Below are 21,573 nucleotides of genomic sequence, written 5' to 3'. Positions count from 1 at the left end.
CCCTACCCCATCTGTCCTCCCAAGCATAGGCACATGCTCTGTGATGGGAGGAGGTCCTGAGAAAATGGGGCAGAAGAGAGGAGGGGGAGAAGCTGAATGGAGAACATGGTGAGTGAGTGAGCAAATGCACTGGGACTCGGTGACACAGTGGGCAAGGGTAAACTGTGGCACAAAGACTAGAAAGGGGAGACTACCCAGGCCCCCTAGGCAGTCCTCGAGGTTTAGTAGGGTGCAGGGTCCTGCTAAGGGCCCTCCCCATTGCTCCTCTCGGTCTTGACAAAAGCAATGCCACCATATTTAGATTAGAGGTTGAAGACGGAAGTACAAACTGTCAGAGACATCAAGGTGGAGCCCGGGAATCATCAGGACCCTAATCTTCACAAAGAACCCAGATTCAAGGAAATCTGGATCATAAACATCATGTCAGGGCATGAAAACTTTAAGTCTCTCAGCTAATAGAGGCAAGCAGCCTAGGGGAGGGGTCACAAGGCCATCACAGTAATGTCCTCATGCTGGCCTTACCTTCTTTGTTGGACTACTTTCTGCAGCTTGAGAGGGGGCCCTGTTCAGCTGGGGATGCACCTCAGCCTCAGATGCTTGTTCCGACTGTAGCAAAAGATCACAGAAAGGAAAAAAAAAAAGCAAAAACATAACCACCTAAATATGTAGTAAAGAGAGCTTAGGAAAATAGTTACTAAGGGGAGACAGCCAAGGATGGTCAAGTCTGGCAATCCTTGAGAAAACTTTCTCTAGATCCTGCTATTCCCTCCCATCTCTCCTCCCAGCACTGTTCAGTCTTAGGAAAAGGAGTAAGAGGAATGTCTTCTATAATTGGATGTATGTATTACTAAAAACTAATGCTCTGAAAGTGCAAACTAAAAATAACAAGGCCTAGTGGAAAAGTAGGGGAAAGAAATTAAAATTTCAACTCAAGCACTAAGAAAAACAATTGTAATAAAAAGCACTGAATTTTTTTATATTCAATTTCTGATAAAGAAACACTAGTAGATATGACTGTTTACCTTTAAAAAAAAAAGGAGAAGGGTAAGCATGATGGAGGGAGAAAACAGAAGGATTCTGGCTGCTGAGGGATATGGAGTCTGTGAATAAAAACACAAAGACTGGGCAGGAATGGCCCCAAAGGCCTGCAAGACAGTGGGGCCACACAGCCCGGTGGCAGAGCCCAGGGAGCAGGGACATCCCATGCAGCTCCCTATCTCCCAGGCTTGCTACATTTGGCGCTACTAGAGTCTTTGGTTTTCAGCAGCTATTAGCCAGTGATGCAAAATGTTAACATGTGAACCAATATGACCTCCACGTTATTTATTAGTCCTTTATAGACTCACAAACTAATCTGCATCACAGAAACACATTGCAACACACAAGCTGTGGCCTGAGCACACCCACTTCATCGCTAACTGGGCCCTCTCCAAGCTCTATTGGAGCCCTGCTTATTCGTTCCTCTGACCCTACTCCTCTCCACCTCTCCTGCCAACTGCCCTCAGCACATCCCAGCTGCCTCTAGTCTTCAGAGACCAATGTCCAGCTCGGCACTCTTGTCCCCATTTGTAAAGCTCCTGTCCCTTGCATCTGATGAGCCAGTGTCCTACTTGGAATCATTCTCTCTTCCTGTTATGGCTCCTCTTATCCCTCAGATGTGGGGTTTGGGGTTCTCCTGTTCCATTTTTCCCTCCCTGTTCACTCTTTCCCAGAGTAAGCCCATCTTTACTGCCTGCCCTGGATCCTTGGTGCCCAACGCACTCCCACTCCCTGCCTCTTCAAAACCCACGATGCAGGCACTCAACATGCCTGATTTCTAGTTCCAAGTTTTTCTTATAGCTTTCTCCTTTCCATTAAGGCTAACTGTATTATTACCATTGCTGTTACTGTTATTAATAAATGTATACTATGAACTACCAAAACCTTGCTATGTGTCACATGTTGCTCTAGGTGTTTTGCATGGATTATTGCATTCATCATCACAGCCCTAGGAAGCAGAGGGGAAATTGAGGATCTAGAAGGCAAGGAATTCACCCAAGATCATAGAAATAGCAGAGTGTGAAACCAGGCTTCAGGTCCCAAAACTGGGCTGTGACCACTATGCTATATGGCTTCCAGCACTCTTGGGCCTGAGTGTTATTCACTCAAGAAATATTTATCCAACAGCCATGACAGGCAGAGCATGTACTAGAACCAGTGTTTAAGGATAAATAAGCCCCAGACCTTGCCGATGAGGAGCTTGAAGTCTAGTGGAAAGGCAGAGAAATGAGTGGGCAAACAGGCTTCAGGGGAATAAGGACTCTGTCAAGGACATGTGGAGCCTATAGGAACAGCTGGCTTTGTGGATGACCAAGACTCAGGCAAAGGTGACATTCCAGCTGCAAGCTGGGTGAACAGCCAGATGTGGCCAACTAGAATGGCCCTGAACAGAGCCTCTTGATGAAAGTGAAACAGGAGAGTGAAAAAAGCTAGCTTAAAACTCAACATTCAAAATACTAAAATCATGGCATAGGGTCCCATCACTTCATGGCAAACAGATGGGGAAACAATGGAAACAGTGACAAACTTTATTTTCTTGGGCTCCAAAATCACTTCAGATGGTGAGTGCAGACATGAAATTAAAAGACACTTGCTCCTTGGAAGAAAAGCTATGACCAACCTAGACAGCATATTAAAAAGCAGAGACATTACTTTGCCAACAAAGGTCCATCTAGTCAAAACTATGGTTTTTCCAGCAGTCATGTATGGATGTGAGAGTTGGACCATAAAGAAACCAAAGAATTGAACTGTGGTGTTGGAGAAGACTCTTGAGAGTCCCTTGAACTACAAGGATATTAAACCCATCAATCCTATAGGAAATCAGTCCTGAATATTCATTGGAAGGACTGATGCTGAAGCTCCAATACTTTGGCCACCTGATGCAAAGAGCTGACTCATTGGAAAAGACCCTGATGCTGGGAAAGATTGAAGACAGAAGGAGAAGGGGATGACAGAGGAAGAGATGGTTGGACGGCATCACCGACTTGATGGACACGAGTTTGAGTAAGCTCTGGGAGTTGGTGATGGACAGGGAAGCCTGGAGTGATGCAGTCCATGGGGTTGCAAAGATTCAGATAAGACTGAATGACTGAACTGCACTGATCCCTCCCATCAAGAAACTTACAGAAGCCTCTTAGGTTCATCCACCAGAGGGCAGGCAGAAAAAGCAAGAAGAACCACAATCCCACAGCAGCTAAAACCAAAACCACATTATAGAAAGTTAATCAAGATGAAAAAGCAGAGAGTTATGTTCCAGATGAAGGGATAATATAAAACCCCAGAAAAACAACTAAATGAAGTGGAGATAAGCAACCTTTCAGAAAAAGAATTCAGAATAATGATAGTACAGATGATCCAGGATCTCCAAAACAGAATGGAGAAGATGCAAGAAATGTTCACCAAGACCTATAAGAACTAAAGAACAAAAAATGATGGACAATACACTAGAAGGAATCAACAGCAGAATAACTGAGGCAGAAGAACAGATAAGTGAGCTGGACGACAGAATGGTAGAAATCACTGCCCCAGAACAGAATATGGAAAAAAGGAAGCAAAGAAATGAAGACAGCCTAAGAGACCTCTGGGACAACATTAAACACACCAACATTCACATAATAGGGGTCCCAGAAGGAGAAGAGAGAGAGAGAGGACTTGAGAAAATATTTGAAGACATAATAGCTGAAAACTTTCCTAACATGGGAAAAGTCAACCAAGTCCAGGAAGCACAGAGAGTCCCAGGCAGGATAAACCCAAGGAGGAACACACTGAGACACATAGTAATCAAAATGATGAAAATTAAAGATAAAGATAAAATATTAAAAGCAACAAGGGAAAACCAACAAATATTAATAACATACAAGGGAACTCCCATAAGGTTATCAGCTGATTGCTCAACAGAAATTCTACAAGCCAGAAGGGACTGGCATGATGTATTTAAAGTGATGAAACGGAAGAACCTACAACCAAGAAAACACTATTCAGCAAGCCTCTCCTTCAGATTTGATGGAAAAATCAAAAGCTTTCCAGACAAGCAAAAGTTAAGAGAATTCAGCACTATCAAACCAGCTTTACAACAAATGCTAAACAAATGTCTCTAGGCAGGACACACAAGACAAGGAAAATAAACCCAAAACAATTAAGAAAATGTTAATAGGATCATATATTCATAATTACCTTATACGTAAATGGATTAATGCACCAACCAAAAGACATAGACTGGCTGGGTGGATGAAAACATGTACATGCATGCACTTTCACTGACCACATCACTCCGTTTGACCCCCAAAATTGTGTGTAATTATTTTATACTGTTTAGGTTAACCATGTTCCCCTTATGGCTTGCAATTATCTTTTATTTTTTATCTGGCTAATAATTGTGAAAACTGATAAACATCTTTTACTAGTGATTATGTAGCTATTACTGACTTAATACCATTATACCATGATTGGTCAACAGAAAAAATAATAGAATTATATATCACCAAAACCACCATTTAATAGAAAAATCTGTAATCACTTTTTAAAATTCAGATGTATATCAGAATTATCTTGGAACTTTTTGAAAAATACAAATGCTCAGGTATCACTTTTTTTCTCCAAAGCTCCAGATATGTTTCAAATCAGCAGCTATGTTTAAAAACAACTGGACTATATGATGATCTTTCACTTTTATCTAGTTTGTTTTACTTTTTCTATTTCATGTTCGGTGCTCCCATTTCATTTAGTTTATGTTTTCCAATTTCTCCATCTCTTCTTTTTTTGATGTTCTTTCTCAAGCCTTTATCAAGTGTAGTAGAAAAGCTTTAGAAAATGTGAATTTTTGCCCAACTAAAAATTTTATGACATTGATTCTACTTGTCTGACAGTATGAATAGAATGCTAGATTTCTAATTTAAAATAATAGATATGCAACAATCAACAGGGGCTTACTGTATAATGGGAACTATAGTCATTATCTTATAATAACCTATAATGGAATATAATCTCAAAAATAATATATGTGTCTATGTATAACTGAATCACCTTGCTGTGCATCTGAAACACTGTAAGTCAACTATACTTCAATAAAATTTATATATTAAGAAAAAAAGAAAAATATTTTTTCATTCTGCTTTTGCAACAAAAAAACTTGGACAGTCACATGGACTTAGACGGTGCTGCCACTTAGGATGTTGAGAACTACTAAGGAGCTGTGATGGGACAACATGGGCTCTGCTCAGCTGGCTCCCCAGAAAGGGACATAGGCCCAGGGAGGCTAAGCATTTGGATTCTCCACCAGAAGAAGGGATCATTCACTTATTCAATTAGACAGATAATTATTTTATACATCTGATGTGCCACTTTCCAAGAATCCTCATCTGGAGCTCTGCTTTTAGGCAACCTGACCTGAGACACCAGGCAATGTGCTCCTGGAAGAGGGGAGTTAAAGCATTCTAGTATGTTTCTCCCTGGGCTCTTTCTTGAATAAACTTTTCTGGGAGAAGCCAGCTGCCATGTCCTGAAGCACTCAGACAGCCTTGTGGAGAGGCCCACATAAGAAGGAAGTGAGGCCTCTTGCCAATAGCCATGTAAGTGTGCCACGTTATAAGTGAATCCTTCAGGCCCTGTCAAGCTTTCCAGATGACTTCTGTCACAGTTGACATCTTGACTATGGCCTAATGAGGGACCCTGCGCCAGAATCACCCAGATTAGTTTCTCCTGAATCTTGAACTCATAGAAACTTTGAGATATAAATGTTCATTATTTTAGGTCTCTTAAAAAACATTCCAGTATGTCTGGGACTTGCGGTCTAGTAGAGTGGAACAAGTGTGAACAGTGGAGAAAAATGGGAAAGTTGAAGCTGGAGAAGGACAGTGAAGTAGACCACACGTGGTCTTATGGATTGTTGTCCTGGCTTGTTTTATCAGCCACTCAGCGCCATTCCCCATGACTAAGCTCTTCCCTGCACTGAAGGGGATCAGAGCCTGTGAACTACATTTATAAAATCTCCTTTCAACACAGTTCCTAGCTGCCACTGAGAGTCACTCACATGAAATCAAAGAAATAAGAAAAAACAAGCCATATTACTGCTCCTCTGACAGTGGTGGGCAGAAAAGCATAGGCTTCAGGAGTCAGAGTATCTTGCCATGGATGGACTCAGGCATTTCCCTGCAAATCATGACTCTGGTGCTGCAGACAGCCTGAGCATTTCCAGCTGTTTCCTTCAGTTCTTAGAATAGCCACACTTCCTAAAAGTTGTGGTAAACCTGATAGCATTGGCCTTCACCCACCTCCACTCCTCTAGCACATCTAATTCTTTTTGTAAGTACCTAATTCTGTGCATGAAATCTCTTTCAGTGTGAAATACCTAGAGTGGTTTCTGTTTTCCTGACTACACCTTGGTTGGTACATCCATGTTGAGGATTTAAAGCTTATCCTGGGGGTCACAGAGGTCAACAAGGGATTTTAGGTAGGGAAGTAATCTGACAAGATTTGGGGTTTTAGAAGGATTATTCTGAATATGCTGAGTGAAACAGATTGGAAGAGACCCATAATGGGGGGAGGGAACTCAATTAGAAGACTAAAGAAGAAAACAAGACAAAAGACAATGGTCATTCAAACCAGTCTGGTGAGAGTGGAGATAGACAGCTTCGAGAGCTATTTGGACTGGAGACCGGATACCTCCTTGGAGATTGGTGGAGTGTGGGAAGTGAAAGGAAAGAACAGTGACACACGGAATCCTGGCTTCCATCTTAGACAATGGGCAAATGGTTGAGAGAGGAAACAGTTTAAAGCAACAGCAAAGAAACATGGCCACACAATACCTGAAAAAAAAAACTAAGCAGATTCATCACAAAGCAGTGCTAGAACCACCCATCCAATCCGGGTTCCAAGGTAACACCAGTTCCATGAATTTCTTAGAGGAGAGATTAGCAAGCTTTTTCTTTACAGAGCCAAAATAGTAAATATTTTCAGTTGTCCAGGTCATTCGGTCTCTGGGTCTCCAGGTCTCTGCTGCTGCTGCTAAGTCACTTCAGTCGTGTCCGACTCTGTGTGACCCCATAGACGGCAGCCCACCAGGCTCCCCCATCCCTGGGAATCTCCAGGCAAGAACACTGGAGTGGGTTGCCATTTCCTTCTCCAATTCATGAAAGTGAAAAGGGAAAGTGAAGTCGCTCAGTCGTGCCCGACTCTTAGCGACCCCATGAACTGCAGCCCACCAGGCTCCTCTGTCCATGGGATTTTCCAGGCGAGAGTACTGGAGTGGGGTGCCTTTGCCTTCTCCCCAGGTCTCTGCTGCCAATCTGCAACTCTGCTGCTGAGTGCACAACCAGGTATAGAAAATACAAGGAACGGGTGTGGCTGTGTCCGAATAGACTTTATTTACAGAACAGGTGGCAGGACAGATTTGGTGTGTGGGTCACAGTTTGCCAGTCCCTGACCTGGAGGGGAAAAGATCCTACACATAAGGTCAGGAAACACTGCACAGTCTCTCTCCCTCTTAGAAATCCAGAGAACACACAGCACACCACATGCTTTGAACTCCTGTGAGGTAAAGGAAGCCACTGTCTTTGTTTAACCCAGCAGTTCCCCAGACTTATTTGGCTTCAACTCCTTATTCTCATATAATTCACATTACCACCCAGCAAAACTAATGTCCTGTGTAACACACTTGGGGAAACACTGACCTACAGACTGGGTTTTAGAGGAACAAAGGAAAACCATTACACCTGATTTGAAAGGCAAACACCATTCAAGCCAAACATACATCCATACATCCACCCCCTCCTCGCCCTGGCCAAGAGTGTGAAGCAGGGTGAGGACACTGCTGCAGGGCGAGAAAGGGCTCCCTTCCTGCCTCCCTCTTTCTCTGCAGTAGCTGCTGTTATTGCTGCTGCCAACTACTTCTCTGCATGAATTTATTTACTGGGCTCCTTTAAAACCTCCTGGACACAAACACAATAAAAATCATTCCTTATGGTAAAACAGATTAAAAGAACATGGATAAATCATGGATTTTTTTTTCTTAAAGGAGCTTAAAACAAAATAACTCAGGTTCCAGTTGCAGATGAGCTCACGAAGGCCCCATGGTGCCTGTCTGAGACCAGTTGCTCATTACATTCCCTCACCTGGGCCACTGCAGAAACTTCAGTGGGTCTTTTCCCAGCCTTTGGTTTTTCCCCTGGTCCAATCCATCCTGCATACCACTGAGGAACTCATCTTGCAAAGCACCTTCTCATCACAACGTATTTTTTCAAAGCCCCTCGATGGGTCCCTCAGGCCTGGGCACACAACACACTCCTTCAGCCGGTTAAAGCTCTTCCAGTGTCTGGCTCCAATCTTCCTCCGCATCATAACTGCACTAGTGTGCCCATCTGGAACCCGCTCCAGGCACATAACTATTACCTAAATCTTCAAACATATCAGAAGTTTCTTCTCAACTCCATTCTGTTCTAGATCTTCTAGCCCAGTGGTTTCCAAATAGAGCTGCACAAGAGAATTATCTGGGGAATTTTTATAAATTACAGACTTTTACATACTATCCCAGACTTCTTTAATTAGGATCTCCTAGGTCTGGAGCATTACAACTTCTATTTTAATAAGCTCCCTGGGTGATTTTTTTTTTTTTGTAGCCTGCCCAGACCAACTAGGGACCACTGATGGCCCAAACTCTTCAGTTAAGAAATGAGAAACCCAAGTCTCCAAGGTCCTAGTCTGGAAAAGGCCACAGGTGCACCAGTAAAAACTAAGCAGGTTTCTTAATTGTTTTCTTCTCCATTTACCATGGAGGGAATACGTGGTATATGCAATATGGCTTCACAAATAAATATATATTTGAAGTTGGGAAAAATTTTTAGCAATAAGGCTTTTGTTTAAAAGTCAGATTTGCAACCAAAAAAGAATCAAATCTCATTTAAAAAAAAAGTATTCTAGTTGCAAAACCAACTGCTACCATGTGAATAACTGATGACTTTTTAAAAGTTGTAATATTCATGCAACTGACAGATTAGAAAAAGAAACTCAAGTTTCATTTACCTCCCAAGAATCCAGGCAGATCCCAAGATGGAATCACAAAGGCTGAGGCTAATTTCTAGACAGATGAGCAAACAATCCTGCTACAGCCTCTCAGGGATCTCCAGCATCTTACTGATATCCTCAGTGTCATTCAACCTGACTCCCATCTGTGCTGCGTAAGGACACACCAGAAAAACATGTGGTCAAATCCAGGCATAGAAGTTGCAGAACCAACGGCCAGCAGCACAGTGGCCACAACAAATTCCATCATTTCAGTCACTCTCAGAGAGAAAATCCAGAGGACTGAGTTCTCTGTAAGAACAATTTCCAAAATCCACGACCCAAGTCACTTGTGAGAGATAGCTAGAAGGCAGGAGCTGCATCTTATTTCACTCTTGCTTCCCTGGTACTGAAGCTGAAGGTCAGCAAACAGCAAGTCCTCTGATCAATGTGTGCAATGAGCCAGTAATGAATCCAACACTATTTCATATTCCAGTGCACAAGTCAAAATCATCATCCCATGTTAACTGGCGCCACAGAGCAGAGCAGGTACAGGGCACAGACTGTGGAGTCAAATCCAGGCTTGGCATTTGCTTGGTACATAACCTGGACATTGGCTTAACCTCTCTGAGCCATAGCTTCATCATCTGCAAAAGGGGATAATCCACCTAACTTCTAATGTTGTGAAGATTAAGGGAAACATCTGTCTTTGAAGGACAGGGAGGCCTGGTGTACTGCAGTCCATAAGGTCGCAGAGTTGGATACAACTGAGCAACTGAACAACAATAGGGTGCTAAGCACAAGAACAGAGTAGCTATTCACTAATGGCAGCTGCTATCCTGATCAGGAAGAAAATTATCATTGGTTTCCCAGGCACAGGATCTACTTCTGTAAGTAGAAGTTAACATAAGGAACTTTCCCCCTCTTGCCAAAAGATGAAAACCTTGAGCGGGAGAGTGCACCTCAAAGTCCTACCTTCACTTGATGTGTTACCACACTTATAATGTTGAATTCCTTTCCCACTTCCATTGCTCTGTATTAATGATGGAGGGTTTCAATAACACTTTTTCTAACTGCTGATAGCTCATACATAGACTGTGATAAATGTCCCCTTTGGGGCTGACATGGCCCTTCCTGCATGAGCCAGGTCCATCAGAAAGGTGACTTCAGAAAAAAATTCAATTAGAAATAGCTGGCTAGAGAGGTAGCTATAAAAATTATGTAAGAGTTAGGAATCAGCCATAAAATAAACTCCGTATTGATGAGGATGTAGAAGTGAAATGAGAGTACTGTTGATGGAGTATAAATCAGTAGACTTCATAAAACCATTTGGCAGCATCCACTAAAGCCAACATATGCTTACCGCATGACCCAGAAATTCTACTCCTAGGGACAGACCCAAGAGAAATGAAAACACACATCCACTCAAAAACTCGTACATGAACATCCACAGCAGCATTATTTATAACTGCCAGAATTTGAAAACCTCCCAAATATCCATCAACAGTAGAAAACAGTGATATATTTGCATATACAATGAAATACTATACAGCATTGATCTACAACTGCATACAACAATCTGGATGGATCACACAAACAGCATGCAAGGAGAGGCCAGACACAAGAGTATACACTTATGGTTCCACTTATATAAGGCAGGAAACAAGTAAAACTCATCTATGCTGTTAAGAGTCAGAACAGCGGAAACCCCAATAATAAGAATTGGAACTGAAAAATAGCATAAGAGGGACTTCCTGGGTGCCAGTAGTATTCTGCTCCTTGATATAAGTGCCAATAACACATGTGTTGAGCTTGTGAAAATTCATTGAGATGCACACTCAATGTGTACCTACTGATACATATTATACTTGAATAAGAAGTTAAAAAATAAATCCAGTAAAGCCAATTTCCTGTAATGTCCTTAAAGTGCCACCTAGTGGCACAAGTTAAATGAAAACAAGGAGGAAGATTCATTTCTAGTCAAAAACACGGCCTCGTTTCTAACATTTTGGGACCGGGCTGGAACAGTCCCTAGATTTAAAAACAAACAAACAAACTCCACAAAAAACAAAAACCTTATCCCCTGGCACAGAGAATCCTGACACAAAGATTCAGTGGTAAAGTAAAGCCGTCTACAACAGAGCAGGCTGGTACCAATGAGCCAGTGATGACGTACAGCCCTTCCACTGTGCCTGCAATCATCCACGGAGGAAATATTTACAACACGGATGTTGGCAAGGGCTACAAATAGTAGCTTTTTCTTTCATCAGAGAGATTTACCAGCACACCAGTAAGGGATACCTACAGAACTTGCTGAGCAGAGCAGGGTATTCAGGAGACAGGAAGAAAGAACTCATTCATCCTATTTTCCCAGGACAGGCTTCTTTCCCTCTTCCTCACCTTGAAGGCAAGGCCTTAGTCAATTTGTTCTAATTATGGTTGAGAAACAGAGTTGGGAAGGTCCACTCACAGCAAGCCTTTGAAGCTGTCAGGTGAATAAAGGATATTTGCTCAAGGTTCTGCTAGTGAAGTCTGAAAGAGTATCTTGGTCAGATAAAGGTCCTCCAGGTAAAGCCGTAAACTACAGATATAGGCATCGCAATCTTCATGTTAGGAGATGATGGGTTAAAAGCTTATGGGGGACTGTCTTTATGCTGATTCTTTTCCTTATCATTTCCACTATTTAAGGTAACAGATGAAAATGGGGATTTCACCTACAGATTGTAGTTTGTTGACCCCTGATGTAGGCCAGCCATAAAAAAATCACAGATGTGGGAAAGAAAATGATTCTAACACAACTCAGTCTGGTACTCATTCTGGGCTCGTGGTCACAAAGTTCTGGCTGTCCTGAGTCTGTAATTCTGTTTGCCAGCTAGACTCCACCTCTGCTTCGCTGGGCCTGTACTGATAATTATAACAGCTCACTGTTGTGAGAGTTGACCATATGCCAGGCACCATCCTAAGTAAGTGCTTTAGAGATCTTGACCATCACAACCTTATGAGAGTAGACACTACTACTATACTCATTTCACAGATATGAGACACAGAGAGGCTAAGTAAACTTGTCCAAAGACACACAGCCAGTAAGAAGCAGAGGGAGGATTTGAACCCCGAGTCCATGTTCTTAACTATTCTGTCAGGCTTCCTCCCTAGGCCTGCCCTCTGGGTGTTCTTCACTGTCCACTCCTAATGACAGACACCACAGCACAGGGGGCACCCTCCCATCCTGCTCTGCTTCTGCACTTGCTTCTCCCCTGACACTTAGGGGAGTTTCCTGGTTTCTGTCACTGTGTGGTGGGGGACAGGGGTCAGAGAAGAGAAATAAGAATTCCATTATTCAGGAACCTAGAAATCAGGCATAGCTGCCTCCCAGGGCAAACACTGGGCTATCTTGTTAGTTATACAAAACATGGTGTCCAGCTATCACCTATAACCCTTGACCATAGAGCATGAGGAAATGGGTTTAGATGAGACACACAAAAAATGCCAGAGTTATATAGATGCACCATGAGAGACCATGGGCTGGAGGGCATTAGGCATAACTGCTTTCAGACGATGGGTGAGAATGAAGGAACTGAAGGAGAAGGACCACATCACAACCTTTGTGTTCCTACAGTTCTCAGCCAAGTGTGGGCCTCTCATCATCACCTGTCATTAACACCTGATGAACTCAGTAGATGAACTTAAGGACTCTTTCAGAGGAGTGATGCTAGCATAGTAAGCTTTCACAGTAACATCACAAGCAAAATATAATAAGGAGAAGGAAAACAAGCTGCTAGTGGTGGGATGAAGCTAATTTATTAAGAGGTTTCAGAATATAAAATGTATCAGTGATAATGTGTCGACTCTGTTGTTAAGAAGAGAGAGGTTAAGAAAATAACTCTGAGACACGGTTGCATAGTAGAGCACAGTAGGAGGAGGTGGCACTCAGAGTCTTGATAGTCTGGGGCAGAATAGCAGCTTCAGGCCTTACTTGCTCTGGGCAAATTTCTGAAGTTCTTTGTGCCTTAGTTTGCTTATCTGCAAACTGAGGACAGCAACAGAACCTACTATACATGGTTGCTAGGATTAAATGAGTTAGTATTTATAAAGCACTTAGAAGAGCATCTGGCACATAAGCACTATACATAAGTACTTGATAAATTAACAAAGTAAATAATCACAAAGCCTCAATGGTTTGTATACATTTAAAATCAATTTTGAAATGCATAAACAATAATTATTTATGATGTAAAACTTCTGCCTCTTTTTTTCCCCTCTTTAAAAGCAGGATATGAAATACACTTGGCTTTCTGCTATACCAAATATGGTCCAGTGACCAAAATGTGAAAGCTCTTTTGGCAAAGATGAACATAAGTCTGCACTGGGGAAGGCACTTTAAAAATAAACATTTTAGCTTAATGTTAGGAAATACTTCATATTTATAAAATGGGCACAGAGACTGAAAATCCATATTAACTTGTGCTTAGCAGATCTATAGTTACTTTTTATGATGTGCAATGAATAATTTTTTCTTTCTCTTTCTCTAAAGGTTTATCATTAAATTTCAAGCACCTCCCCAGAAACCTTTCCCAGTTTTCCTCTTCTACAAAAGCTAGCACTGTTACTTACTAGCTATGAGGCTCTAAGTACCTCACTTCTACTTTCTGAACTTCAACTTTCTGTTCCGTAAAATGCTATGCAACGATAGATGACAGCACAAGCAAAAAAGTGTTAAAGACTGAGACCCACTCAGCAGCAAGATAAAGATCCTTGTGGGGCCAAATCACAAATTGGTAGGCAAGGCTAAGGGTTCAGAAGTAGGTGGAGGGAGCTGAGTGCTCAAATACAGCAAAGTAAGGGATTTAAATGCCCCACATGAGGCAGTGGGCCCATAATAAGATCATTCCCTGAAGCCAGAGACTAAGGTGACACTTCACTACCTGTAAACCTACAAAGCCAGGAAGAAGTCTGTGAAGGTGTTCAGGGCTGCCTACTTAGGAAAGGAAGCAGAAGCAGATACAACATCGTAGCCCAGTCTTGAGATCAGCCACCATCTGGTATCATCTGCATGATCCCTGACATCTGTACTGGAAGGAAGTGCTGAACCTCAAGAAGAAGAACCAGCCCTAGACTAGAGGCCCATGGGTGCAGGGCTGTGGGGTATGGTTGGCAGAGACACCACTGAACTGCTAGAAATGGAGGAGCTTGGAGAAATGAGAATGAAATTTAAACTCCAATTTCAAATAAAACTGTTAAGCAAATTTCAAAAAAAAAAATGAAAGGAAAAAACACAGCTCTAAGAATTTACTTCTGACAAAAATGAAGACAGAACAAGTTGAAAATAAGTAACTTTAAAATAATTTCATTTAGAACCCACAAAGTTAACAGTAGGGAATACATCTCAAAAAGGAACTGAGAACTATGAAACAAATTGGGAAAAGCAAAACAAGAACAGACTGACATAAAAAAGAATGGACTATAAAATCTGGAATCAGATACAGTTACTCAAAAAGAGTTATAAGTTTGGAAGTCAAAGATTTCATCCACAGCCAACACAGAGAGATCATGATATAAAAAGATGAAAAGCCATGACTAGAAATAAAAGATGTGTTGACAGACAGAAACATACCTAATGAATTTCAGAAGAAAATAGAAGAAATAGGTAAGGAATAAGAACCTGCAGAGACATGACTGAGAGTGCTCTAAAATTAAAGACATGATTTTCCAGATGGAAAGTGCACACCAATCATCATCTAGAATAAATAAATTTAAATCTATACCTAGACCCATCACAGTGAAGTTGCAACAGAACACTGAAAATAAAATTTTAAAAGCCACCAAAGAGAAAAGATAGTCACTCCAAAGGAATGCAACATAGATTCACAGAATACTCAGCAGCAACAAAAGTAAATGCCAGACAAGAAGAAGGTAATAATTCAAAATGCTGAAGGAAAATAACCTTCAACCTAGGATTCTACATGCAGCAAAATAACCACTTAAGAGAAAGGGCAATAAGAGTCTACTATTCAGAGAACATAGATGTATTTAAAAAACTATTAGATAATGTATTTCACTAAAGGGTTTCTTTGAGCCTCAAAATTGCTAGAGTTATCATAACTCTATGATTATGCAATATTATATGCTTCATCACAAGTTCTGAGAGCATGGTCTCTTAAAAGTAGCTTCCAAAGGCCATTTTATTCTGATAGAGCTTTGACTTTATTTTGCTTCTCATAATACTTTTTTCCTTTCTCTCGATCAATCTTTAAAGAGCAAACCTTTGTAAGAAAAACTGCCTAATTTCCCCACCAAAACAGCTGTTTAAACTCCTACCAATTACTTAGGAGTCTACTTCCAAATGGTAAACAGTAAACACGTGACATTTATGATTGAAACATATAGAGACATTCAAGGATATTCAAATTCATATACCTACTACTCACACAGAGTCTCCTCAAAATAGAGAATGTACTTATATAAACAAGTTATCATAAGATGAGATCAGTTCAGTTCAGTCCCTCAGTCGTGTCTGACTCTTTGCGACCCCATGAGTTGCAGCATGCCAGGCCTCCCTGTCCATCACCAACTCCCGGAGTTCACTCAAACTCATGTCCATCAAGTCGGTGATGCCATCCAGCCATCTCATCCTCTGATGTCCCCTTTTCCTCCTGCTCCCAATCCCTCCCAGCATCAGAGTCTTTTCCAATGAGTCAACTCTTTGCATGAGGTGGCCAAAGTACTGGAGTTTCAGCTTTAGCATCAGTCCTTCCAATGAACACCCAGGACTGATCTCCTTTAGAATGGACTGGTTGGATCTCCTTGAAGTCCAAGGGACTCTCAAGAGTCTTCCCCAACACCACACTTCAAAAGCATCAATTCTTCGGCGCTCAGCCTTCTTCACAGTCCAACTCTCACATCCATACATGACCACAGGAAAAACCATAGCCTTCAATAGCCGGACCTTTGTTGGCAAAGTAATGTCTCTGCTTTTGAATATGCTATCTAGGTTGGTCATAACTTTCCTTCCAATGAGTAAGCATCTTTTAATTTCATGGCTGCAATCACCATCTGCAGTGATTTTGGAGCCCCCCAAAATAAAGTCAGCCACCGTTTCCCCATCTATTTGCCATGAAGTGATGGGACCAGATGCCATGATCTTCGTTTTCTGAATGTTGAGCTTTAAGCCAACTTTTTCACTCTCCTCTTTCACTTTCATCAAGAGGCTTTTTAGTTCCTCTTCACTTTCTGCCATAAGGGTGGTGTCATCTGCATATCTGAGGTTATTGATATTTCTCCCAGCCATCTTGATTCCAGCTTGTGCTCCTTCCAGCCCAGCATTTCTCATGATGTACTCTGCATAGAAGTTAAATAAGCAGGGTGACAATATACAGCCTTGACGTACTCCTTTTCCTATTTGGAACCAGTCTGTTGTTCCATGTCCAGTTCTAACTGTTGCTTCCTGACCTGCATATACATTTCTCAAGAGGCAGGTCAGGTGGTCTGGTATGCCCATCTCTTTCAGATTTTTCCACAGTTTCTTGTGATCCACACAGTCAAAGGCTTTGGCATAGTCAATAAAGCAGAAATAGATGTTTTTCTGGAACTCTCTTGCTTTTTCAATGATCCAGGGGATGTTGGCAATTTGATCTCTGGCTCCTCTGCCTTTTCTAAAACCAGCTTGAACATCTGGAAGTTCACGGTTTACGTATTGCTGAAGCCTGGCTTGGAGAATTTTGAGCATTACTTTACTAAGATGAGATAGCTAAATTATAAATTAATTACTTAAGTGACCCTTTTAGACTAATAAAAAGAGTTAGTGGGAATTCACTGAGGAATTAACTTCAGTGGCCCAATGAGAAGACAACATTGGCCAGCAACAATGGGAAAGGAATTCAAACTCTGACCACAGCATAACGGCCGACACCTTCAGGATCACCTTCAGAGAGAACATCTTATTATCAGAAGTCTACTAAATACTTTTATGTGGTACAATCAATTTTCTATATTCAGGTATTTTCTACTATTCTCCATGTAGTCATTCTAATGGCTGTCTAATATTCTATTAGGTAGATATACATACAATACTCTTAACCAGACCCTCCTTCTCGAACATCTGTGTTGTCTGTACTGTTTTAATTTTTATTTAATACTAAAATAAATGTCATATAGAATTTTTTCTTTCTTTTGAACTAGTTCTTGGGGAAAATTCTAATGGCATTTGTTGAAAGATGGCACACTTTGAGTGGTCCTTTTAAAAGGAGGGAATTATAATTAACCTTTCATCCTCTATTCCAATCTCAATATTTTGTCACTCCCTCTTCTCCTTGAACTTCTCACTATAGCCATTTCCTTTGCTTTTTGAGTTTCTCATGCAGAGTCAACTGTTTGAAAATACTGCTTTTCAAATTTCTTTAATAAACCCTTATAAGAGGACTTTTAGAACTCTCAAAATTCTATCTAAACAACAACTGCTTCTTCATGGTATACCAACCTAGGATTACAATTAACTTTCTGAGTAAACTATGAAACAATTCTACAACTAGGTATCATAGAGTAAAATGTACTGGCAAAGTCAATACAAGAAAAAAGGTCTTACACAAAGCAGAATAATCTACTTGAATCTTCAGCCTTGATAAATTCAAAACAGTGTGATCTATAATGAAAGATACATTTATCATAACCTATTTTAATTTAAAATACAGCCTTTTATTTTAACTAGAGCACAACACAAGATTAATTACATTCTTGGTCAGTAAAGCTAAAGGTTTATCCATTTTGCTGATCGTCTCAGAAACCCAACTTATGATTTCAATGATTTCTCGCTTGTTTTCCTATTCTCTATTTATCTCCACTTATTATTATGTCTTTCCTTCTGCTAGTGTTGGGTTCAGCTAGTTTCTCTTCTTTTTTTTAATTGAAGTGTAGTTGATTTACAATATTATATTAGTTTAAGGTGTACAGCATAGTGATTCAGCATTTTTATAAACTATACTCCATTTAAGGTTATTACCTTATAATAAAGGCTATAATTTCCTGTGCTGTATTTAATCCTAACCCTTGCTGCTAATCTATTTTATACATAGTAGTTTATACCTATTAATCCGATATGCCTATCTTGTACCTCTTTACTTCCCTCTCCCTGTGGTATCCACTAGTTTTCTTTAACTGTGAGTCTATTTCTGTTTTACTATATACATTCGTTTGCTTTGTAGATCCCACACATAAGTGATAACACAGTATTTGTCTGACTTACTTCACTAAGCATAATATTCTTGTAAGTCCACTCACATTGCTATAAATGGTAGAATTTCATTCTTTTTTATGGCTGAGTAATATTCCTATGTGTGTGTGTGTATGTATGTATGTACGTATGTACATATATGTGTATGTATATACACTCACACCACTTCTTTAACCATTACTCTATTGATGGATCCTTAGGTTGCTTTCATATCTTATAAATAATGCCGCCGTGAATACTGGAGTGAATGTATCTTTTTGAATTAGTTTTTTCATTTTTTTTTAGATGTATACTCAAAAGTGGAATTGTTGGATCATAGAGTAGTTCTATTTTTTCTTTTTTGAGAAAAAACCTCCATACTATTTTTCAAAGTAACTGCACCAATTTACACTTCTATTGACAATGTACAAGAGTTGCCTTTCCTCCACATCCTTGTCAACATTTGCTATTTGTGGTCATTTTGATGACAGCCATTCTGACAGGTGTGAGGTGATGTTTCATCATGGTTTTGATTGTATTTCTCCAATAATTAGCAACACTGACCATCTCTTCATGTGCCTGTTGACCATCTGATATCTTCTTTGGAAAAATGTCTATTCAAGTTTTCTACCCATCTTCTAATAAGGTTGCTTTTATTAAAATATCAAGTTGTACAGGTATTTATTTATCCTGGATATCAGTCCCTTGTTGGTCATACAATTTGCAAATTATTTTTTCCCATTAACTAGGTTGTCTTTTTGTTTTGCTGATTATTTTCTTTGCTGTGCAAAAGCTTTTAACTTTAACTTGGTCCCTTTTGTATATTTTTGCTTTTATTTCTTTTGTCTTAGGAAACAGATTAAAAAATATATTGCTCTTATGTCAAGGACTATTCTAGTTTTATGGTTTCAGTTCTTATAGGTACATCACTAAACCATTTTAAGTTTATTTTTGTATATGGTATGAGAAAATGTTCTAATTTCATTCTTTTACATGTAGCTATCCAGTTTTTACAACATTATTTACTGAAGAGATTATCTTTTCTCCATTGTATATTCTTGCCTCCTTTGTCATAGATTAACTGACCCATACAGGCATAGGTTCTGGGCTCTCTGTTCTATTGATCTATGTGTCCGTTTCTGTGCCAGTACCATGCTATTCTGATTACTGTGGCTTTGCACTCAGGGTGCATGAGTTTCTATGAGCAAAACCTCCAACTTTATTCTTTTTTTATTCTTTTTTCCCTCAAGATTGCTTTAACAATTCGAGGTCTTCTGTGGTTCCATTTGAATTTCCGGATTATTTATTATAGTTCTATGAAAAATATCATGGGAATTCTGATAGGAATTACATTAAATCTGTAGATTGCTTTGGGTAGTATAGATATTTTAACAATATTAATTCTAACAATATATGAATATGGGATATCTTTCCAATTCATTGTATCATCTTCAATTTCTTTCATCAATGTTTTAGTTTTCAGAGTGTAAGTCTTTCACCTGAAGTTTATTCCTAGGTATTTTGTTCTTTTTGATGCAATTTTTTTTTTTACTGCTTTCACTTTCCAATAGTTCATTATTAGTGTATAAAAAACAAATAGATTTCTGTATATTAATCTTGTATCCTGCAAGTTTACTGAATTCATTAATTAGTTCTAATAGTTTTGAGGTGGAGACTTTAGGGTTTTCTATGTATACTGTCAGGTCATCTGCAAATAGTTTTACTTCTTCCCTTCCAATTTGGGTGCTTTTTATTTCTTTTTCTTCTCTGATTGCTGTTGTCAGGACTTCCAATACTATGTTAAACAGAAGTGACAAGAGTGGGTTTCCTTGTCTTGTTCCTTTTAGCTTTCTAAGCTAAGGATGATGCTAGCTGTGGGTTTGTCATAAACAGCCTTCATTATATTGAGATATAGTCCTTCTACACCAACTTTGATGACAGTTTTTTCAATCATGAATTGATACTGAATTTTGTCAAAGGCTTTTTGTGCATCTATTGAGATGATTATGTGATCATGATCCTTCCTTTTGTTAAAATGGTATATATTACATTGATTTGTAAATACTAAAACATCTTTGCATCCTAGAATACACCCCAGTTGATCATGGTGTATGATTCTTTTTATATATTGCTGGATTGAGTTTAGTAATACTTTATTGAGATTTTTGCATCTACATTCATCAAAGATGTTGCTTTGTGGCTTTTTTTGGCAATGTCTTTCTCTGGTTTTGGTAACAGGGTAATGGTGGCCTCGTAGAATGAATTTAGGAGTGTTCTGTTCTCTTAAAATTTTTGGAATAGTTTGAAGATAACTAGTAGCTCCTCTTACATTTGGAAGAATTTCCCTTTGAAGCTGCTGATCCAGGATTTTTGTTTGCTGGGAGCTTTTGTTTTTTAATTACAAACTCAATTTCACTATTAGTGATAGGCTTGTTCAAATTGTCTGTTTCTTCCTGATTCAGTTTTGGCAAGTTTTATGTTTCTAGAAACTTGTCCATTTCTTCTAGGATGCCCAATTTGTTGGCATATAACTATCTGTAGAATTCTCTTACTATTTTTTGAATCTCTGTGAAACTGGTTGTTATTTCTCCTCTTTCATATCTTATGTTGTTCATTTGGGTTCTCTCTCTTTTCTTCTTGATAAGCCTGGCTAAAGGCTTATAATTTTGTTTATCTTTTCAAAGAACAACTCTTGGTTTCCTATTTTCTAATGTGGGGTATGTTATTTTTTTGGTCTATTTATTTCCTGTATGATCTTTATGACTTCCTTCTGCTGACTTTGGAATATGTTTGGTCTTTTTCTAACTCCTTTAGATTGTTTAGGTCTTAAGGAAGGCATGTATCCCTATAACTTTCCTTATGGAACTGCTTTTGCTGCATCCCACAGATTTTAGAAGTTGTGTTTCTATTTTTACTTGTCTTGAGGTATTTTCTCTTTTACTCTTTGATCTCGTCATTGACCTATTGGTTTTTTACTAGCATGTTATTTACTCTCCATGTGTTTTTGCTTGTCCTGTTTTTTTTCTGTAATTGATTTCCCTTTCATACCATTGTGGTTGGAAAAAATGCTTCACATAATTTCTATCCTCTTAAAATTGTTGGGACTTCCTTTGTGGCCTAGCTTGTGGTCTATCCTGGAGAATGTTCCAAGTGCACTTGAAAAGAATGTATATTCTGCTCTTTTTAGATGAAATGTCCTTAATATTTACAAGTCCTTTGGTCTACTGTGTCATTTAAGACCACTGTTACCTTACTAATTTTTTGCATGATCTATCCATTGATGTATGTGGGGGTGTAAGGTCTCATACTATTATTGTATTATTGGCAATTTCTCTGTG

The 21,573-nt window shown here is 39.7% G+C and overlaps 1 protein-coding gene across 2 annotated transcripts in view; it reads right to left on the bottom strand.

Annotated features, from left to right (window-relative positions):
• REPS2 (RALBP1 associated Eps domain containing 2) overlaps window positions 1-21,573 on the bottom strand; it is a 244,308-nt gene that overhangs the window by 34,167 nt on the left and 188,568 nt on the right. For both annotated transcript variants that reach the window (XM_027533588.1, XM_027533589.1), the window contains exon 16: window positions 523-606. In XM_027533588.1, the coding sequence (XP_027389389.1) occupies window positions 523-606 (84 nt within the window). The remainder of the gene's footprint in view (window positions 1-522; window positions 607-21,573) is intronic.

This window comes from Bos indicus x Bos taurus, chromosome X, assembly GCF_003369695.1.
Source record: "Bos indicus x Bos taurus breed Angus x Brahman F1 hybrid chromosome X, Bos_hybrid_MaternalHap_v2.0, whole genome shotgun sequence".
Lineage (NCBI taxonomy): Eukaryota > Metazoa > Chordata > Mammalia > Artiodactyla > Bovidae > Bos > Bos indicus x Bos taurus.
The sequence above is the reverse complement of the archived record's forward strand: the minus strand, read 5'-3'. Positions and strand labels throughout refer to the sequence as shown.